We start from the raw sequence: 25,481 nt of genomic DNA on the forward strand, positions 1-25,481 counted from the left end.
GTGGATGTTCAAGATGAGATATAAGTATTCTCTGATCATTATATTTTTCAAACCAACTTTATTTACTTTTGTAGTTAATCTCTTATTTATATTTTCAATACATACTATAAGAGCTATTTGCCTTGATGTTTTCCTCCAAGAAGGTTCTTGTAGGGAAAGGGAGATTGATATCAGATTCAAAGAGAGTCTATCAATTCTTCAAAAGCAACTTTGGATGAGGAGTTCAGATGATTCATATTCATAGGGAGTTCAAGAGTCCATATGTGTGATTGTATGATTTTAATGGGCCTACCCCCATGTACATCATGAAGAAGTGACAATTTCCAAATGATTATCACTTGTAATTATAGAAGTTATTGGAAGGTGACGATCTTACAATAACTTAATCATGATGTACATTTTACATAAATGTTGAAATAAATCATGATAAATTATATCTTGTAAATCAAACAACTAAATGTTAGATGCCATTCACTTGATGGTTTATGAGTTGTTTGAGGTATTTGGCAAATATCATGTTGTGATATTCTACAGAGTATTTGGTGAATATCATATGTTGATATTTTGGAGGCCAGTTCTCATGATATCAAATGTGATACCAAAATGGTGGATATCTTCTGATCAACGATATCCTTAAATTTTGTCATTCTGTATAGTACCAATGCCATAATATTTGTGCTTATCCTCCCTAGCTAAGAGGGATTGTTAATGTTTGCTAGCTTCATTTGGATAAACCCATGAGACTAAACTGTATATATAGTTAAATAATTAATCGTTATATTAATTAAATAATAATCAATAGACATGTCCCATGTCTCTCCATGTGTTTTCCATTATATAAGAGAGAAATTGTTGCTCTTGGAAAATATATACCAAAGAGGCAATGCTAATAAATTTGTAGTGATCCTAACAACATCAACATCCTCTACAAAGAAGTTAAGGAACAAATTTTGTGAGATGTATCAAACCAAATCCTTAGTGAACAATATTTTCTTATGGGATAAATTGTATCCCTTGAGAATGGAAGAGGGTATACAAATTACAAACAAAACATCCTAGTACAACTAAATTACAGATAAAACATCCTATAAATTACGAATGATCTGAGGATAGACAAATCACAATCCATTCCTTTTACAAATAAATAGAAGGTTTAATCAAATTTCCTGATGGTAGAATAAAAACAATTTATGTTATGTTGCATATCACTGGACTAGCATGAAATTTATTATCTATGAGCAAACTAATAGATACGGGTATGCAAGTAGTATTTTTTTGATGTAGGATGCAAAATGGTGAGAAGTGCTATGATGATTGCTAGAGGCATTAGATTTGGCACATTGTACAAGCCATACATTTTTGAGTGCAATTGTACTTCCATGAAAATAAAATTTGTGGATACTTTATTGGAAGAGGTATATGAATTACAAACAAAACATCCTAGTACAACTAAATTACAGATAAAACATCCCATAAATTACGAATGATCTGAGGATAGACAAATCACAATCCATTCTTTTTACAAATAAATAGAAGGTTTAATCAAATTTCCTGATGGTAGAATAAAAAAAAATTATGTTGTGTTGCATATCACTGGACTAGCATGAAATTTATTATCTATGAGCAAACTAATAGATACAGGTATGCAAGTAGTATTTTTTGATGTAGGATGCAAAATGGTGAGAAGTGCTATGATGATTGCTAGAGGTATTAGATTTGGCACATTGTACAAGCCATACATTGTTGAGTGCAATAGTACTGCCATGAAAATAAAATTTGTGGATACTTTATTGGAAGAGGTGAGGGTTTCTCCTTCAACAAATCGTCATGGATTTTGGGCACATAAGGGTGCTTTTTCCTCTAAATAAGATAAACCTTAGCATCAGAAATTTGATCAAATTAGAGAAAATGATCTGAAGGACCTTGAAAAAATAAGAACCTTGCTGAAATTTTGAAAAATTGTAATGTTGATTTTGATTTTTGTGAGCATTGCATTTATGAAAAACAAAATCATATTCAATTTTTCTTGAGATCTCATAAATCTTGTGGTGTGTTGCATCTTATTCATTTTGATGTATTTGGTCCCATAGATATTCCCAGTGGAAAGGTCCACACATTATGTTTCATTTATTGAAAGTCAATCTGAACTTACAATCAATTAAAAGAATTTAAGACAATGGTTGAATTGCAGACTGGAAAGAAAATAAAATATTTTAAGGACAAAGTATGGCTATGAATTTTGCTCCAATGATTTTGTAAAGATTTTGACATTCATCGACAAAAGACAACTCCAAGAGTTGAAGAATGAATGAATAAGACACTAATGGAGAAGTTTAGGATTATAAAAGTGGTGCTGGTCTAGAACAAACATTTTTGGGTTGAAGTTGTTGCTACTACTTGCTACCTAATTAACAAGTCCCCCACATTAGCTCTTGTCAATAAAACACCTATCGAGGTGTTGATCTGAGTTTTATTCCAGTGCAACATGCAAAATCAAATACCCTAAATTTTGAGACGAGACACCAAACACTCAAACCTCTCTTGATACAATGTGCAATGAAATTATATTTTTTGGTTTTTGACTTGTCCAATTTCTCAACTTGAACTTAACTTCTATTTCTACTCCTAAGTTTGTATGCAAGGACATGCGAATGGCTTGGACTCTACTAGATGGAGAATAATCAACTACTCGACTCAACTAGTGCAAGCTTCTAGGGTATACTTGAAGGTTTTCAAATCAATATTCTTCCCTTAATCCCATCAAGTTGATGCAAACTAAAGATTCAATACTAATTAAAGTTAAGTACTATCATTCATCGGCTAACCATACAAGGCACATTTACAATCAACAAGAGGCTAGTGGCCTAGATTTGTTTGAGTCATGCAAGTGAACATTAACTACTTTCATTAAACCAAACTAAATTACTTGAAGAAAATTATATTCTAACAACTTGAAATGAAAATACATTCTAAATGAGGGGTGTAGATAACCATGCAATAATGCAAACTTGATCACAACAATTAACCATGCAAGACAGGACTCAACATAGGAGCAGGAATGCCAACCCTGGCGATGAGGGCAATGTATGCAGAAATGGTTACAGAGATCAGCAACAAGACTGGCAATATCTTGGGAATGTCAAAAAAGGTCCAAGTAGATCTCAATTACCATGGGGGAATCCCTTTTTTCAGTCTTGGAGAAGTGTTTATAACACAACAAATGCTAGATACGAAGCAAGGAAAAACCCTAATGCAAGGAATACAGGTTTCTTCAGAAAGCACAAATTGGGGACTTCCGATACTGGCTCCAGATTACCCGGAAGGGCGAGCAAAAATGCTCCAAATGCTAGCCACACAGGTTTTACAAGTTTTGGTTGGAATGGTAGGGAGGGGAAGATTGGCCGGTATGGCAAGAATCAGAGCCGTTACATCTAATCCAGTGCCCAATAATTTCAAATTCAAAAACATCGAACAAAAATTTTGGAGAAAGGAGTAGGCGAGATTCACTCATAGAGATGAGATTATTGCTTCAACGAATAAGGTATGTAATGATTTGATTCCTAAAGATATTCAAAGAGGCACAACACTTTTTATTAACAATCATGCATGGGAGGAATCGGTCGGTAGATATAAAAATCTAGCTTTCTTTATGAAATGGTTGGGGTTGTGGCCTACTATAACAAAAATACAGGCTTGGATTGATAGAAACTAGGGACAAAATATGACTTTGAAACTGCTCTCAAACGAGTTTTTGATAATCATATGCCCTGCAAAAGCAGAAAAGGAAGACATTTTGAAGGGAGGGCCTTACATGATAGAGGGGAAAGGTGTGTATATCTGCAATTGGCATCCCAATTTCAATCCTGATTTAGAAGAGGTAAAGGATGTGATGGTATGGATAAACCTAAAAAAATTACCTTGGGAATTTAAGGATGAGGAAACCCTAAAGAATATAGGTGATTGTTTCAAATCTTATCATTATATGAGGAGGTGGTAAACCCGAATCATTTTTATCATTATACAAGAATCCTGATAAGAATGCAAGATTGCTATATGGTCCCAGACTATTACGCTGAGCACCTCTCAAAGGGAATAGAGGCTAAGATTGGAAATGGATTGAACTGAAGATGAGATCAGCAAAGGTAAATTTAATCTTAAAGGAAAGGGGTTAGACGGGAACTTATGTGTTGATATTGTAAAAAGCATCGAAGAACAAAGAGAAATTATCCCCCCTGGTCAGCCTCCTTTGAAGAAATGATTTTGAACAGAACCCATCCAACATGCATAGTTGGTGTGACTGCTGAAATGGGAATCAATACGAATCCAAAACCAAATATGACTATGGAGATAGCTAATCCCCAAGGATCTACTCACGTGGTGAAGGAGACACCTTATACCCTTACAAGGACCGAAGGCTTTAAGGCAAGCTCTTCAGCCGCAAACCTGGATTACAATAATTTATCCTGTATAGTTCCTGACACTATGGAGGAGTTGGATCAAAGCCTTCTAAGTTTAGAAGGTATTTTAGAGGATAGAGGACAAAAACCAGATCCGAAAACAAGATTGGATTCTGCAACAAGTAATGCCTCTACCCCAAAAGGCAACAAGGATGGGTTTGCAAAAAGATTCAAAGACATACAAATCTCCCCTATCAGAGATTTGGAAATGGCCTTGTAGAGAGCTAGGGATAGTGGAGGAGATAGCTTAGTCTCAGATTCAGATAACTATTCTCATGAGGAGGATAATGGACAAGATGAATGTGGAATAGAGGATCAAGTAGACGTAGAGCAAAATAGAATAATCTCTCAAACACCCTCTCAAATTCAGAAACCTAATTGTAGGGAGAAGAAGAAGAGAGGTCCAAAATCAACAAAAGTTAAACTTGCCATAGCTCGTAATGCAGCAAACCAGTCAAAATTGCAGACTGGGAAGAGGATATACCTCTTCCCGACAGAGATTAGGATCCTTTCGTAGAATGTCAGAGGCTGCAATGCCTCTGACAAAGGGCGTTTGATCAAACGAGGTCTTGATCAAACCCAACCAGATTTGATTTTTCTTCAATAGACAAAGTTAAGTGGGGACAGTTTACAATCTTTTGCTAAAAATTTTAGGATGTGGAGGAATTTATTTGTAGATGCAAATGGAGCTTCTGGAGGTTTGTGTATCCTGTGGAAGGAAGCGTCGGTAAGTGTACAAATGATAGATTCTGATACAAACTGGCAGTCAATTAAAGTGCACTCTTTTTTCAATTGAGGATAGGTTTTTTTGCTTTCAATGTTTATGGACCATGTCATTGAACTTTAAAATCTCAGTTGTACGCAGCTTTGACAGATAAGTGCAATAATGTGAAACAAATTTGTTATTGTTAGGAGGGGATTTCAATGCTATATTGTCCCCAGTAGAAAAGATAGGAGGCAAAAGTTGCCTCAGCCAAAGCCATGTGGAATTTGCAGATTTTGTATCATCTAATGGATTGCAGGATGTGGATTTAAATAATGGTAAATTTACATGGACAAACCACCGTAAAGCTTTCATAAATATTTTTGAAAGAATAGACCGATTTCTACTTGGGGGGTCTTGGAATGAAACTAAATGGTTATGCCAAGCTGAAGTGATGCCATTAAGTGGATCTGATCACTTTCCTATATGTCTACGGGTTTGGGATGATACAACCCCGAAGAGAGCCCCCTTTCGGTTTGAAAAAATGTGGTTAAGAGAGGAGGGGTTTTTAGATTTAATCCAAAACTGGTGGAACTTAGCACCAAAAAGATTAGGGAACCTAGCCTTTAATTTCTTCAAGAAAATTCAATTTGTGAAGAGGATCAATTAAAGATTTGGAACAGAGTAGTTTTCAAAAATATTTTTGATGAAAAGTTCAAACTTGAAAAAGATTTGGCAGATGTAAATGAAACAGTTATGCAAGGTGGTATGGATGAAACCTTGTGCAATCAAGAAATGATTCTGAAAAAGAAGTATAATGAGGCTTTACATTGAGAGGAATCCTGTTGGCAACAAAAATCACGGGAGCGCTGGCTTAGAGGAGATTGAAACACGAAGTTTTTTCACAACTCAATAAAAGGAAGAAGAGCAATCAATAAGATTTTTACTATCAAAGACAGACAAGGTAGGCTATTAAAGGAAGCTGATTCTATAAATAAGGAAGCTATAAGTTTCTACTCTGATATTTTTGCAAAAAACATTTAGGATAAGAATGATACTGATGAGTTGTTGGATGGAATTCCCAAACTAGTCAACGAGGATCAAAATGCCATGCTTATGAAACCTATTTTGGAGGGGAGGTTAAAAATGTTGTTTTCAGCCTGGGAAGTGATAAATCCCCTGGGTCGGATGGTTTTCCTACATTTTTTTTTTTCAAAAGGCATGGAATGTAGTTGGAAAGGATTTATGGAAAGTGGTGGATGAATCTCAGATAGGGGATTTCGTGTTTAAAGACTTCAACAACACTTTTTTGACATTGATAACAAAAAAAGGTGCCAAAGACTCATTTGAGGATTTCTAACCAATAGCCCTCTGCAATACTATTTACAAAGTTATAGCCAAGGTCATTGCAAATAGACTGAAATTAGTCTTGCCAACTATCATCTCAGGGGAACATAACGGGTTTGCTCCAAGTAGGTCTATCTATGAAAGGATTATTGTAGTGCACGAAGCTATTCACTCCCTAAAATTGGCTAGAGTAATGGGAATGATGATTAAACTGGATCTCAAGAAAGCATATGATAATGTAAATAGAGCCTTCCTTCTTCAAGTTCTTAATCGGTTTGGTTTTGCCACTGATTGGTGCAACTGGATTTGTAGTTGTATTTCTACAGCCAGGCTCTCCATCATAATCTATAGTAGCCCACAGGGTTTCTTCAAGACTACCACAAGTATTAGACAAAGGTTCTTAATCGGTTTGGTTCTGCCACTAATTGGTGCAACTGGATTTGTAGTTGTATTTCTACAGCCAGGCTCTCCATCATAATCTATAGTAGCCCACAGGGTTTCTTCAAGACTACCACAGGTATTAGACAAAGGGACCCTATTTCCCCTTTTCTCTTTATTATCATGGCAAAGGTATTGGGGTGGTCCATAAAAAAAGCTAATCTAAACAAGGTTTGGAAAGGTTTAACGATTGCCAAGGAAATTGACCCAGTCACACATTTGTAGTTTGTTGATGATACATTTCTTATGGGGGAAGCATCAGTTCTTGAAGATTGTAACATCAAATCAGTTTTGGAGAAGTATAGCAATGCTTTAGGTCAGTTCATAAATTGGACTAAATCTGAAATCTTTTTCTTTAACAGCCCCAACCCCACCCAAAGAGCATATTAGTAGAATTTTGGGTATGAATTTGGACACCCTGCCTAAGAAGTATCTTGGGATCCCTCTTTTCAATGGAGCAAATAGAACCAATCTATGGAAAGATCTAATAGACACCTATGTTAAAAGGTTGGATAGCTGGAAACGGAAATGGTTGACTTATGCTGGCAAAATTTTACTACTACAATCGGTTATCTCAGCTATTCCAATCTTTGCTATGAGCTTCCTAAAGATTCCCCTAAAAGTTCTAAGATATATAGAACAAAGGATGAGGAAATTTGTTTGGAATGGAATGCAAGAGGAGAAGATTCCCCTTATAGCATGGGAAATGATATGTAAATCAAAGAAGCAAGGAGGAGCGGGCTTGAGAAAATGGCACTTTGAAGCACTTGGAGCCAAGTTGGTTTGGGATATGTATGCTAACCCTTCTCAGTTGTGGGTGCAAATACTACAAGCCAAATATTTTGATTCTAGGGAGGCCTCTCGAATACTAACGGTTAAAAATCCCCCAAAAAGGTTCTGCTGTTTGGAATTTTATTCTTGATTGTAGACAGGTCATAACAGATCATCTTTCTTGGCAAATAGGGAATGGCAAAAAGACCTCCTTTTGGGATGACTCTTGGAATGGAGAACCAGTTTTAGCTGATTCAAATGACGTCAAAGGGGTGAAACATATTCTAGTTAGAGAATGGGGGGATAAAGTAGCTAACTACATGGAAAGAAAGGAATCTCTAGTAGGCCCTGAATGGGGATGGAAAGATTGGACTCCCTTGGGACTACCAAATGATCAAAATAGAGTAATTCAAAAGATATTCCAAGATAGGAGTGTGGTCTTTAGGGAGAAAGATGATAAGATTATATGGTGTGCTGCAAAAAGTGGTAGATACTCAGCAAATGTGGGATATCAATTGTTAGGCAGAGCAGATATTATAGAAGATTGGCCCTCAAAATTATGCTGGGATAAGGACTGTTTGCAGAAAGCAGGGGCCTTTACATGGTTAGCAATACAAGGAAAAATATTAACTTGTGAAAGAAGGAAGAAATATGGGTTCATAGGACCAACCCGATGTATTTTATGTCTGAAGGAGGTGGAAGATGTAGATCATTTATTAGTGTTAAATTCAAGTGGGTACACATCTATAGTGTGTCCGCCGCCGGTTCAATTGAGTGAATCTCATAACCGGGAAGAGTTCCAGTTCTGTTGGTTCAATAGCTCAATTCATTAGGCATTGAAAAAACTCTATTGCAGGGGAACAACATAACTCTTTCAATGTGAATTTGCACAGAAATGTTGGCAAAAATTGAGACATCATCTGAATTGGTCCAACCCATTACCAAATAAGATACGACCGTTGTTCCAAGGTTGGCCAAAAGACTTCAAGAATTCGACCTTTTCAAAATTATGGATTATTAGTCCCTCAATAGTTATATAGGAGGTGTGGAAGGAGAGAAACAGGCGAATTTTTCAAGATATGGCAGAATTTGTGGATAGAATTTGGGACAGAATCTACAAAACAATAGGTGAAACCCTACAAGTAATCACTTCAGAGGGGCGGGCTAATAGGATTTTTCATGGGATTGCTTGATTCAAAGAAATTGGTCAGAGGTTAGAATTAACTGGTATAATGATGGATGTAGGAAAGTGGATAAAATAAAGAGAAGGGAGAATGTGATTTGGAAACCGTCGAATGAAGGTTGGATAAAAATTAATTTTGATGGAGCCTCCAAAGGGAACCCAAGAGTTTTGAGAGCATGAGTAATTGCAAGAAAGGCTAATGAGGAAACCTCAGCCATAGCAACAATAAGGTTGCCAGATGGAACTAACAATGTAGCCAAAGTATAGGCAGCTCTCCTAGTTGTTCAATTAGGAGCCAAGTTGAAGGTGAATAATATCCATTTGGAGGGAGACTCAAAGATCATTGTTAATATGCTGAAAAGAAGACAATTACATACCTGGTATTTACAAAACCAAATAGAGGAAATAACTACATTTTTTGATAAGTTTATGAACTTTAAAACTAGTCATAATTTTGGAGAGGCAAACTTGGAAGCTAATAAATTATGCAATATCTTTACCCAACATTGAAGATATGATTATGGAAAACTTCAGCGATTGTCTTGGAGATGAGTTATGACATAAAGATAACAACATCCTTTTAAGATGGTGGGAGAGGTGCTGACATCATGTAATTATGAGACATTTAATGACGATGCATAGGACATGATGAGTTTTCCGGCGGCATTGCTACTCGAAAAAGAATTAAAGATGAGGTGACAGATGACGCGTGTGAAAGGAAGAGTGTACAGCAAGTTATAATGAGTACATTCAACATTCACAAAGATAAAGTGGGTTAAAAAGAAAGGCTTTTTTGAAGCAAGAAGAATAGAATGAAGATGGAAGCCACATTCTCAGTCGATTCAGACAAACAGCCGAAGACGTTCAAAGGACCTGCAGGATGGGAATGAAGTGAAGGGTTACTAAAAATCAAAACAGAGGAGATGATCTCGGTAGTGATGGGGGTGATTGGTGACTTTCAAGAAAGAGCAATAAAAAGGCACACAAACCTAAACATGATTTCAATCTTCATTGCATGGGGTTTGGAGTTGAATAAGAGCACACATAAAGTGGAATCTGTTGCACGAGCTTTGTTTGTAGAAGACATGCTTGATGGGCTAGGGTCAATTATGGAGTTGTCAATCCCAGGAATTGGCCAACATTTTAGTGAGTATTTCGCTGATGAGGATGATGCTCAACATTTTGGATATGTGCCCTTTTTGCGCTGAAAAGCAGGGGTTGACATACCCTTGATGTATAGGAAAGCTGAGGAAGCATCGCTGAGAGTAGTAAGGGAACTAGGGTGTGTGGAACGAGCAAAGCAAGCAGTAGGTGTCAAGCCTTGGAGAAATGTCCCTTGGCGCCGAAGAAGCAGTGGAGGCTCCCGATTGGGATCGGATGGTGACTAAGCGAGGTGGCTCTTGGGCAAATGGAAACACAGTTTTGTGGACAACGACTATGCGGTGGCGAGAAACGGGCAAAATTCAGTTGCATGGAGCTGATGAGAAGGATAGCGAAGAAAAAGCAAGAAAAATCCAATCAACCAAGCAAATGCTAATGGAAACCAAGTTCGAAATTTGCTTAGACAGAATTGCAGGCAGACGATAAAGCTACATAGGAAGCGACAAAGCTTGAATTTTGATATTACATAGGAGCTCGTATCTTATTTATTATTATGTATTTCTAGGTTATTGTGAAGATTGTATAACTTTAAATAGTAAATGTCTAAAATAGAGGAATAGCTTATATATGAAGATACGCTAAAAAGGGGAAGATAGAAATGTAAGGCTGAAGAATAGCAGACATAGATGATAGATGGACTTTTACTTGATGATGTAATGTACTTACGTTTTTAAATTAATAAAAAAAATCTATTATCGATGAAAAATAAAATTCACCACACAAGACACAACAATGAAAAGTAGAGAAAATTTAGCATAATATTAGCAACGATTCCTCAAAACATCCTCTCTTACAAATGAAAGGGGTAGGGGTTTAAACTTTATATAATAGCCCCAATTACAAGGAACAAACAAGATTGATTTAGAATCAAGAGCCTAGATTAATCCATTACAAACCTTAATTAGGACAACCAATAGTAGCCAATAGAAATGGGGTACCACAAAATAAGTTGATGAAAAAATTAAAAGGCTTGAGGATCAATAAGGAAGGAAGTCACCTAGTCATCATATAAATCATCATCCGAGATATATACTTCCTTAATCCTTCTCCCTTCTAGAAAACCAATGAACTTAAGCAAAATTGCACTAAGCTCCTTCATGCAACTATGAAGGTTATCATGTTGCATCTTCATAACCTCCAACTATTCCATGCATGTGTCCAATGTGTTATCCCAATTCGAAGAGTGTCACTACAGATCATTAATAGAGAATAAAAGTGAGAGGAAACCATTCAAGTGACTCTCCTCAAGAGAATATGTGCCTAAGAAATAAATTGATTCCAATCTCCCCATCAGCTCTCCCAAATCCAACTCACGGGAGGAATTAAAATCAAGATCAAGCAATTTTTCGATTGCTATAAGGACCTTTGAACGTATCCTCAAGATAGAATCCTACATATCAATACACTGTGTGCATGCTCATATGTAGTCTTCCTAGTAATCAATGAGAGATACAAAGGGCCAACATCATAAGCACTTCCCCTATCAATAACTCCTTACTATAATAGGACTAATTTGGGAATGGCTCAAAATGTCCTAAGATGACAAATGACCTATTGTTTGATGGGTTGAAACTCCTTCCACATGTCATCTAATCCTTGCACTTTATCTACAATTTTGGTGGTATTTGTATATGTTCGAACCATTTTTGTAAGAAAAGTCTTTGCTTGCCTTCTGATATCCCTTACCCATTTCTTCACTACATTGCAAACACAATGTAAACCCTGAGAAGTGGGAGCAAATGAGATGAGTGTTGCATTTTCATGCCTTGGTAGATTCACATACTTGTCTATAACCTCCTTTAGTAATCTTATGTCTCCAACTTATCATTTTCTTTTGTCACTCACACGTTCTTTCTCCTATAGCATTTGCATTGCCTCTCAATTCCTAAAACTCTTTCTCCATAGTTTTTGGCCCAATATCGAATGAGGAAGTATGATAATCATGAGGAATCATCTCACCCTTGTTTCTATCACCTACAGGAACAACTAAATGCATAGTGCGAGATCCTGTATCATCTCTAGTAATCCTATGAATCTTCTTTGCTAGTTCAAGTTCCCTTGCTTGTCCAAATCTGCTAAAAAATGTCTCTATACTTCCCTTGTTGGCTTGAGGTAATCCGATGGAGCAAAAACTGACAGTTTTGTGTTTGATGGATCCGGTGACAGTTTCTGGAAAGTGCAGATGAGAAGTTACCTGATTTCCCTAAGCCACAACACTTGAAAAGTTGTTAAGACAAAAAAAGTTATACCGATAAATGTTCCTACTACTACAAATGAGATTTCAGCCTATGAAGAAAATGAAGAATCAAGGTATGTACTCTATAGTGCTTTATCAAAGACCAACTTAACAAAAGTTGTTTCATTAAACACTGCTTACGAAGTTTGGAAAGAGTTGAAATATATTTATGCAAAAAAAGTTCAATTATCAAAAGTTGATGGCTAAGCGTAGATATGAAACGGATGAAGGTGACGATATAGCAAGCTACATTCAGAGAATTGATAGTGCAATAAATAAAGTCAAAAATCAAGGAGGCACTTTGATAGGTGAAGATGTTATGGAGAAGATTCTCATGACTTTACCGGAAAGCTACAATGATAAGATCTCAACTATTGAAGAAGTTTGTGATCCAAAGAAATTCACCAAAGAGCAACTCTTTGGCACTTTGACCCTTTTTGAGATGAGGAAATTTGGAAACGAAAAGGAGAAATCTAAAACAGGCTTTAAAGCCACAAAGACAAAGACAAACAGGCTTTAAAGTTTGGAAAGATTTGAAATATATTTATGCAAAAAAAGTTCAATTATCAAAAGTTGATGGCTAAGCGTAGATATGAAACGGATGAAGGTGAAGATATAGCAAGCTACATTCAGAGAATTGATAGTGCAATAAATAAAGTCAAAAATCAAGGAGGCACTTTGATAGGTGAAGATGTTATGGAGAAGATTCTCATGACTTTACCGGAAAGCTACAATGATAAGATCTCAACTATTGAAGAAGTTTGTGATCCAAAGAAATTCACCAGAGAGCAACTCTGTGGCAGAAATTCACCAGAGAGCAACTCTGTGGCACTTTGACCGTTTTTGAGATGAGGAAATTTGGAAACGAAAAGGAGAAATCTAAAACAGGCTTTAAAGCCACAAAGACAAAAGAAGATTTTGATAGTGATGGTCTAGACAAGTTGGAGGCAAACTTTAAAAAACTGATGAAAGGTATTGACAAATACAAAGGCATGCTACCTCTTAAATATTATATATGTGGAAAGATTGGTCATTTAGCAACTAGGTGTCCATTAAAAGGAACACAACAAAAGCTTAAAAGCTTCAATAAGTAGGCCTATTATGTCAATGAAAATGTCAGCATATCAAATGATGAATCAAATCAAGAAAATTGTTTATTTTTGGTGAAAAAAGAGAACCTGGATATGATATCTCTAGCATTTGTCTGGAATCTAATGTTCACATTGAAACCACATCACATGTTAGAAGAAACAGAGATGAATGATTATTGATAGTGGATTGATAGTGGATGTTCAAATTATTAGACTGGTGATAGAAGTACGTTTGTGAAACTTGAGAAATATGTGGTGGTTCTGTTAGGTTTGGAAATGATCAAATGACACAAATTGTTGGAATTGATGGAAAACATAACACTGACAATGTTTACTATGTAAAGGGTTTATATCATAATTTTTGAGTGATAAGTGTGTGAAAATGGATAATATTGTATTTCAGATGATGGTTGTGAGATCTAGAAGAGATCCAGAACTGTTATTACAGCTGCGAAAAGAACAAGTGGGAACATATATCAACAAGGAGCTACAAAGAGATGCTTATTATCAGAATTCGATGGTACTTGGATCTGACACCAGAAGTTGTGTCACATCAACTTCAACAATTTGGTAAAAATAAGCTCAACAAGTGTGGTTAGAGATTTGCCAAGACTAACCGAACCAGAAAACATTATCTGCAAAGGATGTCAAGAAGAAAAGCAGACAAGAGAAACATTCAAAGGAAAAGAACATTCATCTACTAGGTTGTTGGATCTAGTACACACTGACGTATGTGGTCCAACCAAAACAAGAAGCTTACAAGGTGTGAGAAATCTGATGCTTGCAATTGACGATTATTCCAAATTTACTTAGGGAACATTCCGAAGAGAGAAATCGAAGGCATTAGAAAAATCAAGATATTTAAGGCAATACTCAGAGAATGAAGTTGCCAGAAGAATCAAGGGCTTTAGATCTGATAGAGGAGAGTTCACTTGTGATGAATTCAAAAATTTATGTGAGAAACATGGCATTAAAAGATAGCTATCTGCCCCTAGAACAGCACAACAGAATGGTGTAGAAGAAAGACTGAACCGGACAATTCAAGAAGCAGCTAGAACAATAATCAAAGAAGCAGACTTACTTGAGGTTTGCTGGAGAGAAGCTATAAACAAAGCAGTAGGCACTCTTAACAGGGTGCTTTTCTAAAGGAAGTATGGAAAGACATCATATGAGCTATGGCATGTAAGAGCTCCAACAACAAAGCACTTCAAAACAAATTGAAGTAAATGCAATATCGAATATATGATGAGAATCTTGGAAAATTCAACAATAGACCTGATGAAGGCATATTTTTGGAATACTCACTGGTGTTATAACAAGAGACTCAACAAGATAGACGAAAATGAAAATGTGAAATTTAATGAAGATATTCAAAGAAATCCTGACAGTCATAGCAGATATGAATCAGATGACTTTGATGATAAAGGAAAATAAGATAAGAAAGAAGAAGAGACAGAAGAGGCTTTGATATCTACAACTAAAACCCTGACGTATGTACAGAGAAACCACTCAGAAAATTAGATTATTGGATATAAGAATAAAGGAATTATCAAGAGAAGTAGAGTTGCTTGCGAACAAGTATTATTGTGTTTACTCTCAACAACTGAACCAAAGACTGTGGAACGAGCATACAATGATCAAAATTGGTGAAGACAATGGAAGAAGAAATTGATTAGATAGAAAATAATGAGACTTGGAAATTTGTGTTCAGAACGACAGACAAAAATTTAATTAAAACAAAGTGGATATTCTGAAACAAAATAGATGGAAATGGAAAGGTAATAAGAAACAAGGCAAAATTGGTTTGCAAAGGTTACACTCAAATCGAAGGTATTGATTGAGAAGTATCATATGACCCTGTTGCCTGGATGAAAGCGATCAGGATATTCTTAGCTTTTGCAACCTTTAAAATGTTTGAGTGTTTATCGAATGGATGTGAAATCAGCAGATTTGAATGGAGAATTTAAGAAGTCCACATTGAGCAACTGGAAGGATTTATGTCAGGAAGTGGTCCAAATGTTGTTTGCAAACTAAAGAAAGCATTATACAGATTGAAGATGGCACCTAGAGCCTAGAATGGAATATTAGACAAGTATCTGACTCGACAAATGTTAAATATGATTAAATTTCTTTCAGATTTGATCTATCTATGTCTTTTCTATTTTCAGAATATGATTCTTACTAATCATTGTACTTTATCGGCATGTTGTAATCAGAATATTGAAAATTCTTGATCTTGACAAATATGAAGGTGATGCTAAATCAATATTGAAAATATACTGAATATAAATTCACAAGTCTGACACTGATCTAGAGGTATTCGATCTCCAAAAGGCAGAACATTATTGATTTTCATGTCTTCCTTTGGGATCAGGTCTGCATTATTAAAAGGTTTGAGAAGACATATCTCATGAGAGGACATATCTCCACAAAGTGCATAAATGCCTATTCATGGGATGTCCCATGAAAGTGCCTTTTCATTTTAGTTACATGCCCGATCTCTAATTGGGATCCACACCTTAACAAATGCAAATGATTTATCAATTAAGATCAAAAGTGATCTTGCACAAACAAATTAAATGTCCGATCTGAATATCATCACCAATCATAATGCTTGATTGGGATTGGATATGGAACACCAAATAAAACTAATCTGTAATTAATAATCTCTAAATGCAGATCAATAATATACTTGGAATATATGGTGTTTCAATCAGATACAAGAATGATAATTGGTTTCCAAAACATATATGAAATAATGATGTGACTGAATACAATTAACTATGCATGTGTGTATGTACGTCAGAATATACAGAGTGCTGATATGCATACACACGTACATATAGACATCATCAAATCAATCATCATTCCTATATCTGACCGAAGCTACCATGTATTCAACAACAAGGATTTCAAAAGGGATCTGCTGACAATAACTTATACTACAGAGTTGACTCAAATCAAATTTTGATTGCTGTAGTTTACGTTGATGACATAATTTTTGGAGGAAATGACATTATGTACAGAAGATTTGCTGAATGAAACACAAGAGGAATTTGGAGTATCTATGATTGGTGAATTGATTTCTTCCTTGGATTACAAGTAAATCCCAAGATACTGATACTTGTCTGAAAACACTGGACCCGGAAGCAAATGCACACATATGCTCGGAGACGGACAGGTGCCCTATGGGTGCCACCCAGATGCTTCTCTGTCATGTGATAATACTGCAAAAGAATTAAAAATGTCTACTGTTCTGCCGCATAGGAGAGTACATTCGCTGTCTAAGCCTGAAACACCTCCGCTCTCTGCTCACAGACAGCGATCTAAATCCAAACACCCGAAACCTGAAATTGACATAAAATATGCCAACTCTAGCATTTACAGGTCGTTTGCCGTTGACACAAATGTCAATCTGCCAGCAAATGTGCTACTCGATTTCAAACCCTTCGTGGGCAAATCGTTTGCACACCTGCAAGATGAGAAGCTTTACACCATTTCTGTAAACCCCCATCCTGTCACCAGTAAAATGACTTTCAAACCATTAACTAGTCTTTGACAATTTTGAATTTACTTGTATCCATAGTATTGCATTTAAAATTACTATTTTCCAGCTGTATAAGCATCAATTTTGAGTCTATTAGCATCTGAATGGATGTCATCTGAGTCTTTTTCTTGACTTTTAATGTGTCATAAAAATGCAGCAGCTATCTGAGTTGTAGACAGATCTTTTAGGGTACTGGCATGACTAGACATTTCTAGATTTGTTGTATGCTCAATGTTTTTCTTGATTTTTAAGTTATTTTAATATGACCAATGGTGAAGTATCATATGATACTATCAAATGATGTATGTTTGTATATTTCTAAGTTCTTGTATTTATAAGTTTCTTAAATTCTTTGCATATATATCAATATTACATAATTATATATATAAATAGACGTTTCCAAATGCATCCATACCCAAGAAAAAAAAAATCCCGCATCCATTTCTGGATCCGCATCCAAATCGGTAACTTGGAGTAAATTACAACAGTAAAGCAATTCTCATTTCTCAGTCCAAGTATACCAGAGAATTATTGAAGAAGTTTAGATTGGAGAATTCTAAACCGGTTTGTACACCTATTGTTACCGGATGTAAGTAGGCAAAAGATGATGATTCGCCCAAAGTCGATGCAAGTAAATACAAGTCAATGATTGGAGGATTGTTATTTTTAACTGCAGACTGGACATTGTGTTTGTTGTTTGTTTAATAGCCAGATTTCCGTAACCAAAAGAATCACATGTTACTGCTGTTAAAAGAATCTCTCGATATTTGATGAGTTTAAAAGATTTCAGATTGTGGTAACCCAAGGATTCATATTTCACTTTGACAACTTATATTGATGTTGACCGGGTCGGATTTGTTGATAACATGAGAGGTACACGCGGTGGAGCTTATTTCCTTGGCTCCCAAATGGTTGCATGGTCAAGTAAGAAACGAGATTATGTATGATTATCAATCTTCTAGCATCCTCATGCTGCACTCAAGATCTTTGGATGAAACAAACACTGACGAATATTATCATATCGTTTGATGAACCGATCTCAATTATGTGTGATAATACCAGTTCAATAAACATTTATGTAAATCTAGTACAACACTCCAGAACAAAACATACATCCATTAAATTTCATATCATTTACTGAGAGAGGTGTTGGACAATGAGGTAAGACTTGAATCTGTACCTACAAAAAAGTAGATTGCAGATATCTTCACAAAACCATTATGCCAAGATACTCTGGAGTATCTCCAGCAAAAGTTCGGGGTTTTGCACCTTCCTAATCTACACTAATATGCACCAAGGGGTGCATTGATCAATGGTATTATGTGATTGTTCTTATCTAGATCAATGTTTGGCGGCTTCCTCTTAGGGTTACCGGAGTAAGTTTTTCAAGGGGAGTTTTTCCCTTTGTCTTTGATGTCAGAGGGGGAGAGGAAAAGAGGTCTTGATGCTGATATTGAGTTGTTTGGTTATCATTGATGAATATTCTGAACAATGACAAAGGGGGAGATTGTTACAAATGCGAAGTTGTTGTTTCTATTGTCATCAATGATTGTCCTTTATATCAACCAAAGTAACAAGAATTGAAATCGGATTGGAATCAGCAAGGCTAAATCGAATCGTGAATCAGCCATGAATCGGAATCAAATCGGCCACGAATGGTCAAATTTAAATAACCCTTGAAATTTAGTAACATATTTCATAAACCCTTTATCGCTGATTCAATTCGCCGATTCACAATAAATCATTTGGCTTGAATCGAATCGTCAAATTGCATGAATTGCCGCGATTCTCGAAACTATGATATCAACATAGCTGATTAAATGAAGTTATGTTTTGATGTTTTGGTTAACCGGATGGGCGTCCTCCGGATGTTGTATTGTAATGATCAATTTTTGGTCATGTTTATCCTAGTCCCATTCATATTAAAACATAATGAGATACACTCTGTTGGGCCCGGTCCAATCTAGAAACTGGTTAATATGCTTAGAAAACATGGTATGCATTGTAAAATGTAAATTCTATTGTTTGGCTCTGGATATTATGGTAAATGGGTAGCATGCTATTTGGAGCAAGGAGTTTCTATATGGTCCACTTTTCATTCCTTGCCACCACAGGAATATTTTGTGTTGACCTAATTCAAATTGTGTTTGGCCGACTTAGAAGATTATGAAGGCATGGAATGGTATAAGTAAAAAATGATTTTGTTTGATGTTCGGGGTGAGTGGAAGGATGAAAATCTAAGAAGAAAATATAGATATTGTAATGCTTCTCAGAAGAAGGGGGCAAGCTCTGTCCCTAACCCATTGATTGTATTAGAAACTGTACAGCTGACTTGTGGCTACCATAACCCTTAATTTAGATATGTTATCATCTATATAGCCATATATAGATGCTTAGGTCAGAGCAAGGGCATCCATGGCATAAGTGTGGTGTATATATTTTGAAGTGGCAAAAGTTAGTTTATTATCATGTTCTTATTAGAGAATTTTGGAGGATTGCCCCCTTGAAGTGGCTTAGAATTATTGAGTATTATCAAGTACTTGCAGCTTATGTTCAAGTGAGTTCATTGCATCCATACCTAATGCTAGTAATTGGAAACGCTAAAAATACCCCATATTAGAAACATCAAAGAAGTACATCAGAAATTGCAGAAACATGTGAAAAAACAATTGTGAATGGAAGCTACTATCCCATTTCAATAATCATCATAATACCATTATGGTTGATACTACATTTTTATGTGTTTTTGTATCGATGAAGCCAAAATGAACCCAACCCCCCCAAAAAAAAAACCCAAACCATCAAACCTGAACGCTAACCCAAACAGGGGATAAGACTAAACTACCAAGAACACAAAGGGTGTATTGCAAAGAAAGAAGTTGTCGACGAAACTGCCGAATATATAACATGACATTTACCATTAGATAGAGAAATGCCCATGCCATACCAAAGCAGAGTGAAATTTTAAAAAAAAAAATTAACAAAAAAAGGCATGATAATAGTACGAGGGCTTAAATCAGTTAATTTAAGAACCTAAGGAGCAATTTATCAAATACACAATGCTTTAATCTTCTCTCTCATCTGCTGCTATCACACTAGCCAATATCTATAGGAGGATAGCACCTTGTAAAAAAAAGAACAATTTCTTTTGCAATTTGATTATTAGCATTACTGAGTGGATTTCATCCTTGGATTATAGAAAACTATAATCCTGTGATTTTATAAATGACATGAGGATGACTTCAGAAAGTCCATTCTTTCCTTGCAGCCCCTATTAATGTAAAAAATCGTGTTGTGTCATACATTGTTGCAAGTCCTATGTAGGCAATTTGAAATACTTCCATGATAAGAACAACCCTTAAGTAGTTAAAGTTTGTAGCTGCAATAGAGATCTTGATCTCTCGAAATTTGGACGTTTTTACCATTATTGTCATCTTCAGCTGAAAATGTCACTTAAGTTTAATTTGTAATATTAAATGTAATTGACATGTGTCATTCACATGCATTGAGGCATGAATATCCGAAGAGTTGTAATTAATTATAGGAGTTATGGGAATCTCAAGAGAACTTCAGTTATAATGTGAAGAGTCTCTCCTATTGTTATATATTTGCATCAAGCAAAGGATATTGTACACTTGAACATTTCATTATCAATAAAGATATATTTGTGTTGTGTGGCTGGGTTTTTCCCTTCATACTCTAAGGGTTTTCCCAAGATAATTCTGGTGTTGTTTGTTTCAGTTTTCTCTCTTTCTTATTGCTGGTTATCTTCATGGATTTCTGGGCTCTAGTTTTAACATGGTTTCAGAGCTTGTTTGATAACATCAATAAGGATATTTTATGATTGTTTGCATGTGAGATCTTTCTTGTTAGTGAGTCTGTTTTTAATGGAGATCATGTTTTTGCCTTCTCTCATGATGATTTTGGAAATAGACAATATTAGTTATCTGTTTAAGTGAATCTTGATGGGTTTGTGGCATAAGATTGGCTCATCCGGACAACCTCTCATGCTCAATTATTCCTGTTCTTGATAATACCGTGGCATCTCTCCTTCAGCCAATGGAGTCGTGTGTCTCAAAGTAGAGGTCTCTTTATTCTCCAGCAGCATTTGTCCCATCAAAGGGATTCACGGAAACTTGGATGCTGTCATTCTTTCTATGTTCTTTGCATATGGTAAAATAGTAGTGGTGTTTGGTTTTTAATTATGACTTGGCATCCATTGTTCACAGTTTCTTTTCTTCTCGGGCTTTCTTTATTATTTATACTCATATATTTATTATATACGTCAGTTTCGCATCCGAAGGAACATTTCTTTCATCATTGTCGGGTTGTGCAAATATAAGTAACCATTAATTTTTGTTATTTGCCAGTAATTTATTGAAGAGTATGTCAGTAACACCTTCATGGTAAGTTTTTTTATAAAATGAGTTTTCACGAAAATTTGTCTGTATCTTTTCGAAAGTCAAGGTTGAGTTAGAAGGTCACTCTGCTCCAACAACGTTCCTCAATTTCATTTACATTGTCATTTTTGTTTCGTCTTTATTCTCTCTTCCTATCTTTCTTGGTATCATCAAGTCTTTTTTTGATTTCTCATGTGTCGGCAATTTCACGATCACTTTGATAGTCAAAGTGTGATTCAATTGAAGGCAAGAGTCATTTTTTTTTTTTAACTCGCTTGGGGATTCAAACGTTACATTATCGATGATTTATACTCCGTGTAATCTACACAGGTTAAACTTCCGTCAATGGCTTTAACGCCAGTACTAAGGGCATCAATATAGGATTACTTTCTTTTTTTGGGGATTGAACACTGATGAAATCAGAAACATTGGTACAATGACAATCAATATAACACTGATTGTTACAATTATGTAGTGATGCTTCTTCTTATGTGCGGCTACTCTGGTAGGACTATTCCCAATCAATATAAGACTTGTTATTTGTAGCTTTCCTACCGGCATTATGGCAACTAATACAATCTTAGTATTAGTGCATATGCCAGTATATTGTTCAAAGTAGATATGGCAATTGAAAAGAAATAACTATAGTTAATTTAGAAGTTGTGTGCTCTTGAGAGGGAGATCGGTGATGATGGTAGAATAGTCCTTCCATGTTTTGACAGGGAAAGATGTCCGTTAAGGATTATTACAAGTAAACAAATTCTCAAGTTCGTTGGATTTCTTTAGATCCAAAAGCTATGTATCTATAGGCAAAGTGGACATGTGCAGTTCTTTGCATGAGGCGTCCCATTAATCTTACACCAGTTTGGGATTCTTTAAAGGTGCATGTCTTATACATGCATGCATTATTTATGCTGTGAATACACATCAGGAGAGACTAAGACTACATAAAGAAAAGTATTTTATCATAATTTTTATAGTTGGTAATAGTGTTTTCTTCCAATATTTATTTTTACATATGATAGATTGTTTTACTATTCTCTCTTGATTGCAAATGGATGCAATAGGATTTTTGAGAATGTTTATTCGCAATCACATTCAGAGGGAAGTTTCCTGCATGCTCTTTTGTGATATTTGCTTACAGTCTTCAGATTTTAAAATGATCAAATATTGAGGAGTAGTTTATGAGTATTTTTGTGTAAAACTCTGAGTTTTTGTGACCTCTGTTTTTTATTTTTTAAAGATGGATACTTGAGGAATGTTGATAGTGTTGTTGTATTACTATACATTCTTGACACCCCAATTTAGATTCTGAGATATCTTATAATAGGAACAACAAGCTAGGTGCAATTGTAGTGTTCGAAGGTTATGTCGCCTCTATGCAAGAAATATAAGTATAATGGTCACTATGGCACACAGGTACTTGGGAGTACTATATGCATTATTTCTAGTACAGTCCTGTATATAAACATTGGTTATTGATTCTGCGTGTTAAAGAAGACTATGATACATCATATAATTATTAAGAGTAAAAGCCTTTTATTTTGGAAAAGTATTTAAATTTATGAATTTTTAAATAATCTCTCTCTGTTGCAAGATGCAACAAGATAAGGATTATAACTCCAGAGGGAGATTTTAGCTTCAAAGGGAGGCTTCATAATTAAGAGGGAGTACTTATTGAATCCCCATCACTCTCATAGATGCTTGTGATGCTTGTGGTATGTATAAAATTTGAGACTTAAATGGAATCAAGTCTTAGTTTGTTATTGCCTATTTTATTCTTGTCTGAATAAAAGAGATTGTAAGATCAGCTACAATACCTCTTTCACTATGCATTAATGAACATCATGTTGAGAGAGTCCATGATGATATCATGTTGAGAGATTCCGTAATGGGACTTAGATGTCATGTTGAGAGATTTCGTAATAGGAGTTCACATTGAGAGACTCCGTGATTAAAGACTTAACTATGAGTCTTACAAATCTTTTCATGTTGAGTAATTCCATGAATATGAGTAATTGTTATAGGTTTTCATGTTGAGTGATTCCATGAATATGAGTAATTGTTATAGGTTTTCATGTTGAATGATTCCATGAATATGACTCATTGTTATAGGTTTTCATGTTGAGTGATTCCATGAATATGACACATTGTTACAAGTTTTCATGTTGAGTGACTCCATGAATTATGTTATGAATTTGTATGATCAGACTTTATCATTGACTTTTTTTTGTTGCAGTTTTGTGTGACTATTCAACTAAAAGATCTCTCTCTTGCTAAGAGGGAGTGTTAAAGTTTGTAGCTGCAATAGAGAAATTTATCTCTCGAAATCTGGACGTTTTTACCGTTATTTTCATCTTTAGCTGAAAAGGTCACTTCAGTTTAATTTGTAATATTAAATGTAATTGACATGTGTTATTCACATGCATTGAGGCATGAATATCCAAAGAGTTATAATTTATTATCTCAAGGGACCTTTGGTTATAATGTGAAGAGTCTCTCCTATTGTTATATATTTGCATCAAGCAAAGGATATTGTACACTTGAACATTTCATATCAATAAAGATATATTTGTGTTGTGTAACTGAGTTTTTCCTTCATACTTGGAAGGGTTTTCCCAGGATAATTCTAGTGTTCTTTGTTTCAGTTTTATCTCTTTCTTATTGCTGGTTATCTTCATGGATTTCTGGGCTCTAGTTTTAACATAAGTAACATAAGAAATTGGAAACATTGACATAATAAAAATATTAGAATAGAGACCAGACAATGCGAACTCGCAATGAAATAGATTAATGCAAGTGCAGCATTCCTAATATTCTTGCTAAAGGAGTCTCTATCTAAACTTCATCGCTGTAAATTTCCTTTTATTCTATTTATGTATTGCATTATTTTTAAACAATTATATCTATACCTAAAATGTAAGAGCTTGAAAAATTTACACAGCTTCAAAAAATAAGCTGTTCAAAGAACCTACCAGAATCATTTGAAGGATCTCCATAGTTGTTCTGCATTGCTTCTTCTAATGAAATATCAGTATGATCTTGGTCCACTGCAAAAAAGAAAAGAAATGAAGGCATAAATCCACAACTTAAATAAAGGCAGATGTATGCCCCAGATAAAAACTTCTAGTTGTCGGGAAAAACATAAATTGCAGGAGACATACATTGACCAAAAAGGACATTGCAATTATACTGACTGCCACCAACCAGCAGTAAATCAACAGCTACTCTATCTCTTGTTGTAAAGAACACAGCAGTTGGGTCAAGATTCTGTGTATCTACGAGAATACCTGCAAGCTGATAACTGCAATTTGCTCAAGGACTCGGCCATGATAAACAACTCACATACGGGAAAAATTATTTCATGAATGATAAGTCCATAGTATAAAAATTGAACAAAATCTTGAATATTGATAAAAATTACTGCAGCCACTGTAATTTCAAGATCAAAAACATAGAGTAGCATGTAAGTGAAATTGTACCAAAAGTTTCCTAACATAAGGATGTTGTAGGAGATCACAGGCATGCTTCCTGTATTCTTCCACAAGGATAGTGCAGACTGAAGCAACCTGATTCAACCATGCAACCTTGGATAAGAAACTAGTATTACTACAAAATACAGAAGCATCATCTTCCAAGTGCAAAAAGCTTTGACATAAAGGTTGAATGACGAACAGAAAATTCAATAATCCAATTCAAGCAGCCAAACTATTCAATGGGGAAAAAGCACTTCATTCATAGATCAAGTGGCTACATTTTCACATATAAAGATCAATCACCTCATCATCAGTTCCCAGGGCATCTTGTCCAATAACCAGAATATTAAGTTGCCGAGAATGAACGAGACTTTCCAGGTCCACCTGTTCCAAAACTAGAGATGTATTAATGAAGAACTTCATCAGATACCACTCATATTTCATCATAGGATGTCTTATTTTTCAATATTAAAAACTAAAGCTATAATTTAAATATTTAGCATCAACTTTTGTAAGAATAGAATTATCTCACAGACATATACATCAGGAACAGCAATGCAATCAGAGGTTTTCTGTTAGATACACAAGTATTTAAGTGATATACACACATGCATTGGGCCTATACATATGAGCCCCCACAAACACTGTAACCACAGTACACATAGTAGCAT

General features: G+C 35.4%; 1 protein-coding gene across 2 annotated transcripts in view; it reads right to left on the minus strand.

Annotated features, from left to right (window-relative positions):
• LOC149571311 (uncharacterized) overlaps positions 1–25,481 on the minus strand; it is a 56,145-nt gene that overhangs the window by 18,603 nt on the left and 12,061 nt on the right. Inside the window, exons 5-8 of one of the 2 annotated variants that reach the window (XR_016359798.1) lie at positions 25,114–25,194; positions 24,817–24,903; positions 24,499–24,638; positions 24,310–24,384 (exon numbers count right to left, since the gene is read on the minus strand). Coding sequence is in view for 1 of the 2 variants with exons in the window: in XM_089812860.1 (XP_089668986.1) it covers positions 24,310–24,384; positions 24,499–24,631; positions 24,817–24,903; positions 25,114–25,194 (376 nt within the window). In the remaining variant the exon portion in view is untranslated. The remainder of the gene's footprint in view (positions 1–24,309; positions 24,385–24,498; positions 24,639–24,816; positions 24,904–25,113; positions 25,195–25,481) is intronic. The other variant, XM_089812860.1, reaches the window with a different exon arrangement.

Source organism: Cupressus sempervirens, chromosome 2 (genome assembly GCF_028749045.1).
Source record: "Cupressus sempervirens isolate cs-2001-9-10 chromosome 2, ASM2874904v1, whole genome shotgun sequence".
Classification (NCBI taxonomy): domain Eukaryota; kingdom Viridiplantae; phylum Streptophyta; class Pinopsida; order Cupressales; family Cupressaceae; genus Cupressus; species Cupressus sempervirens.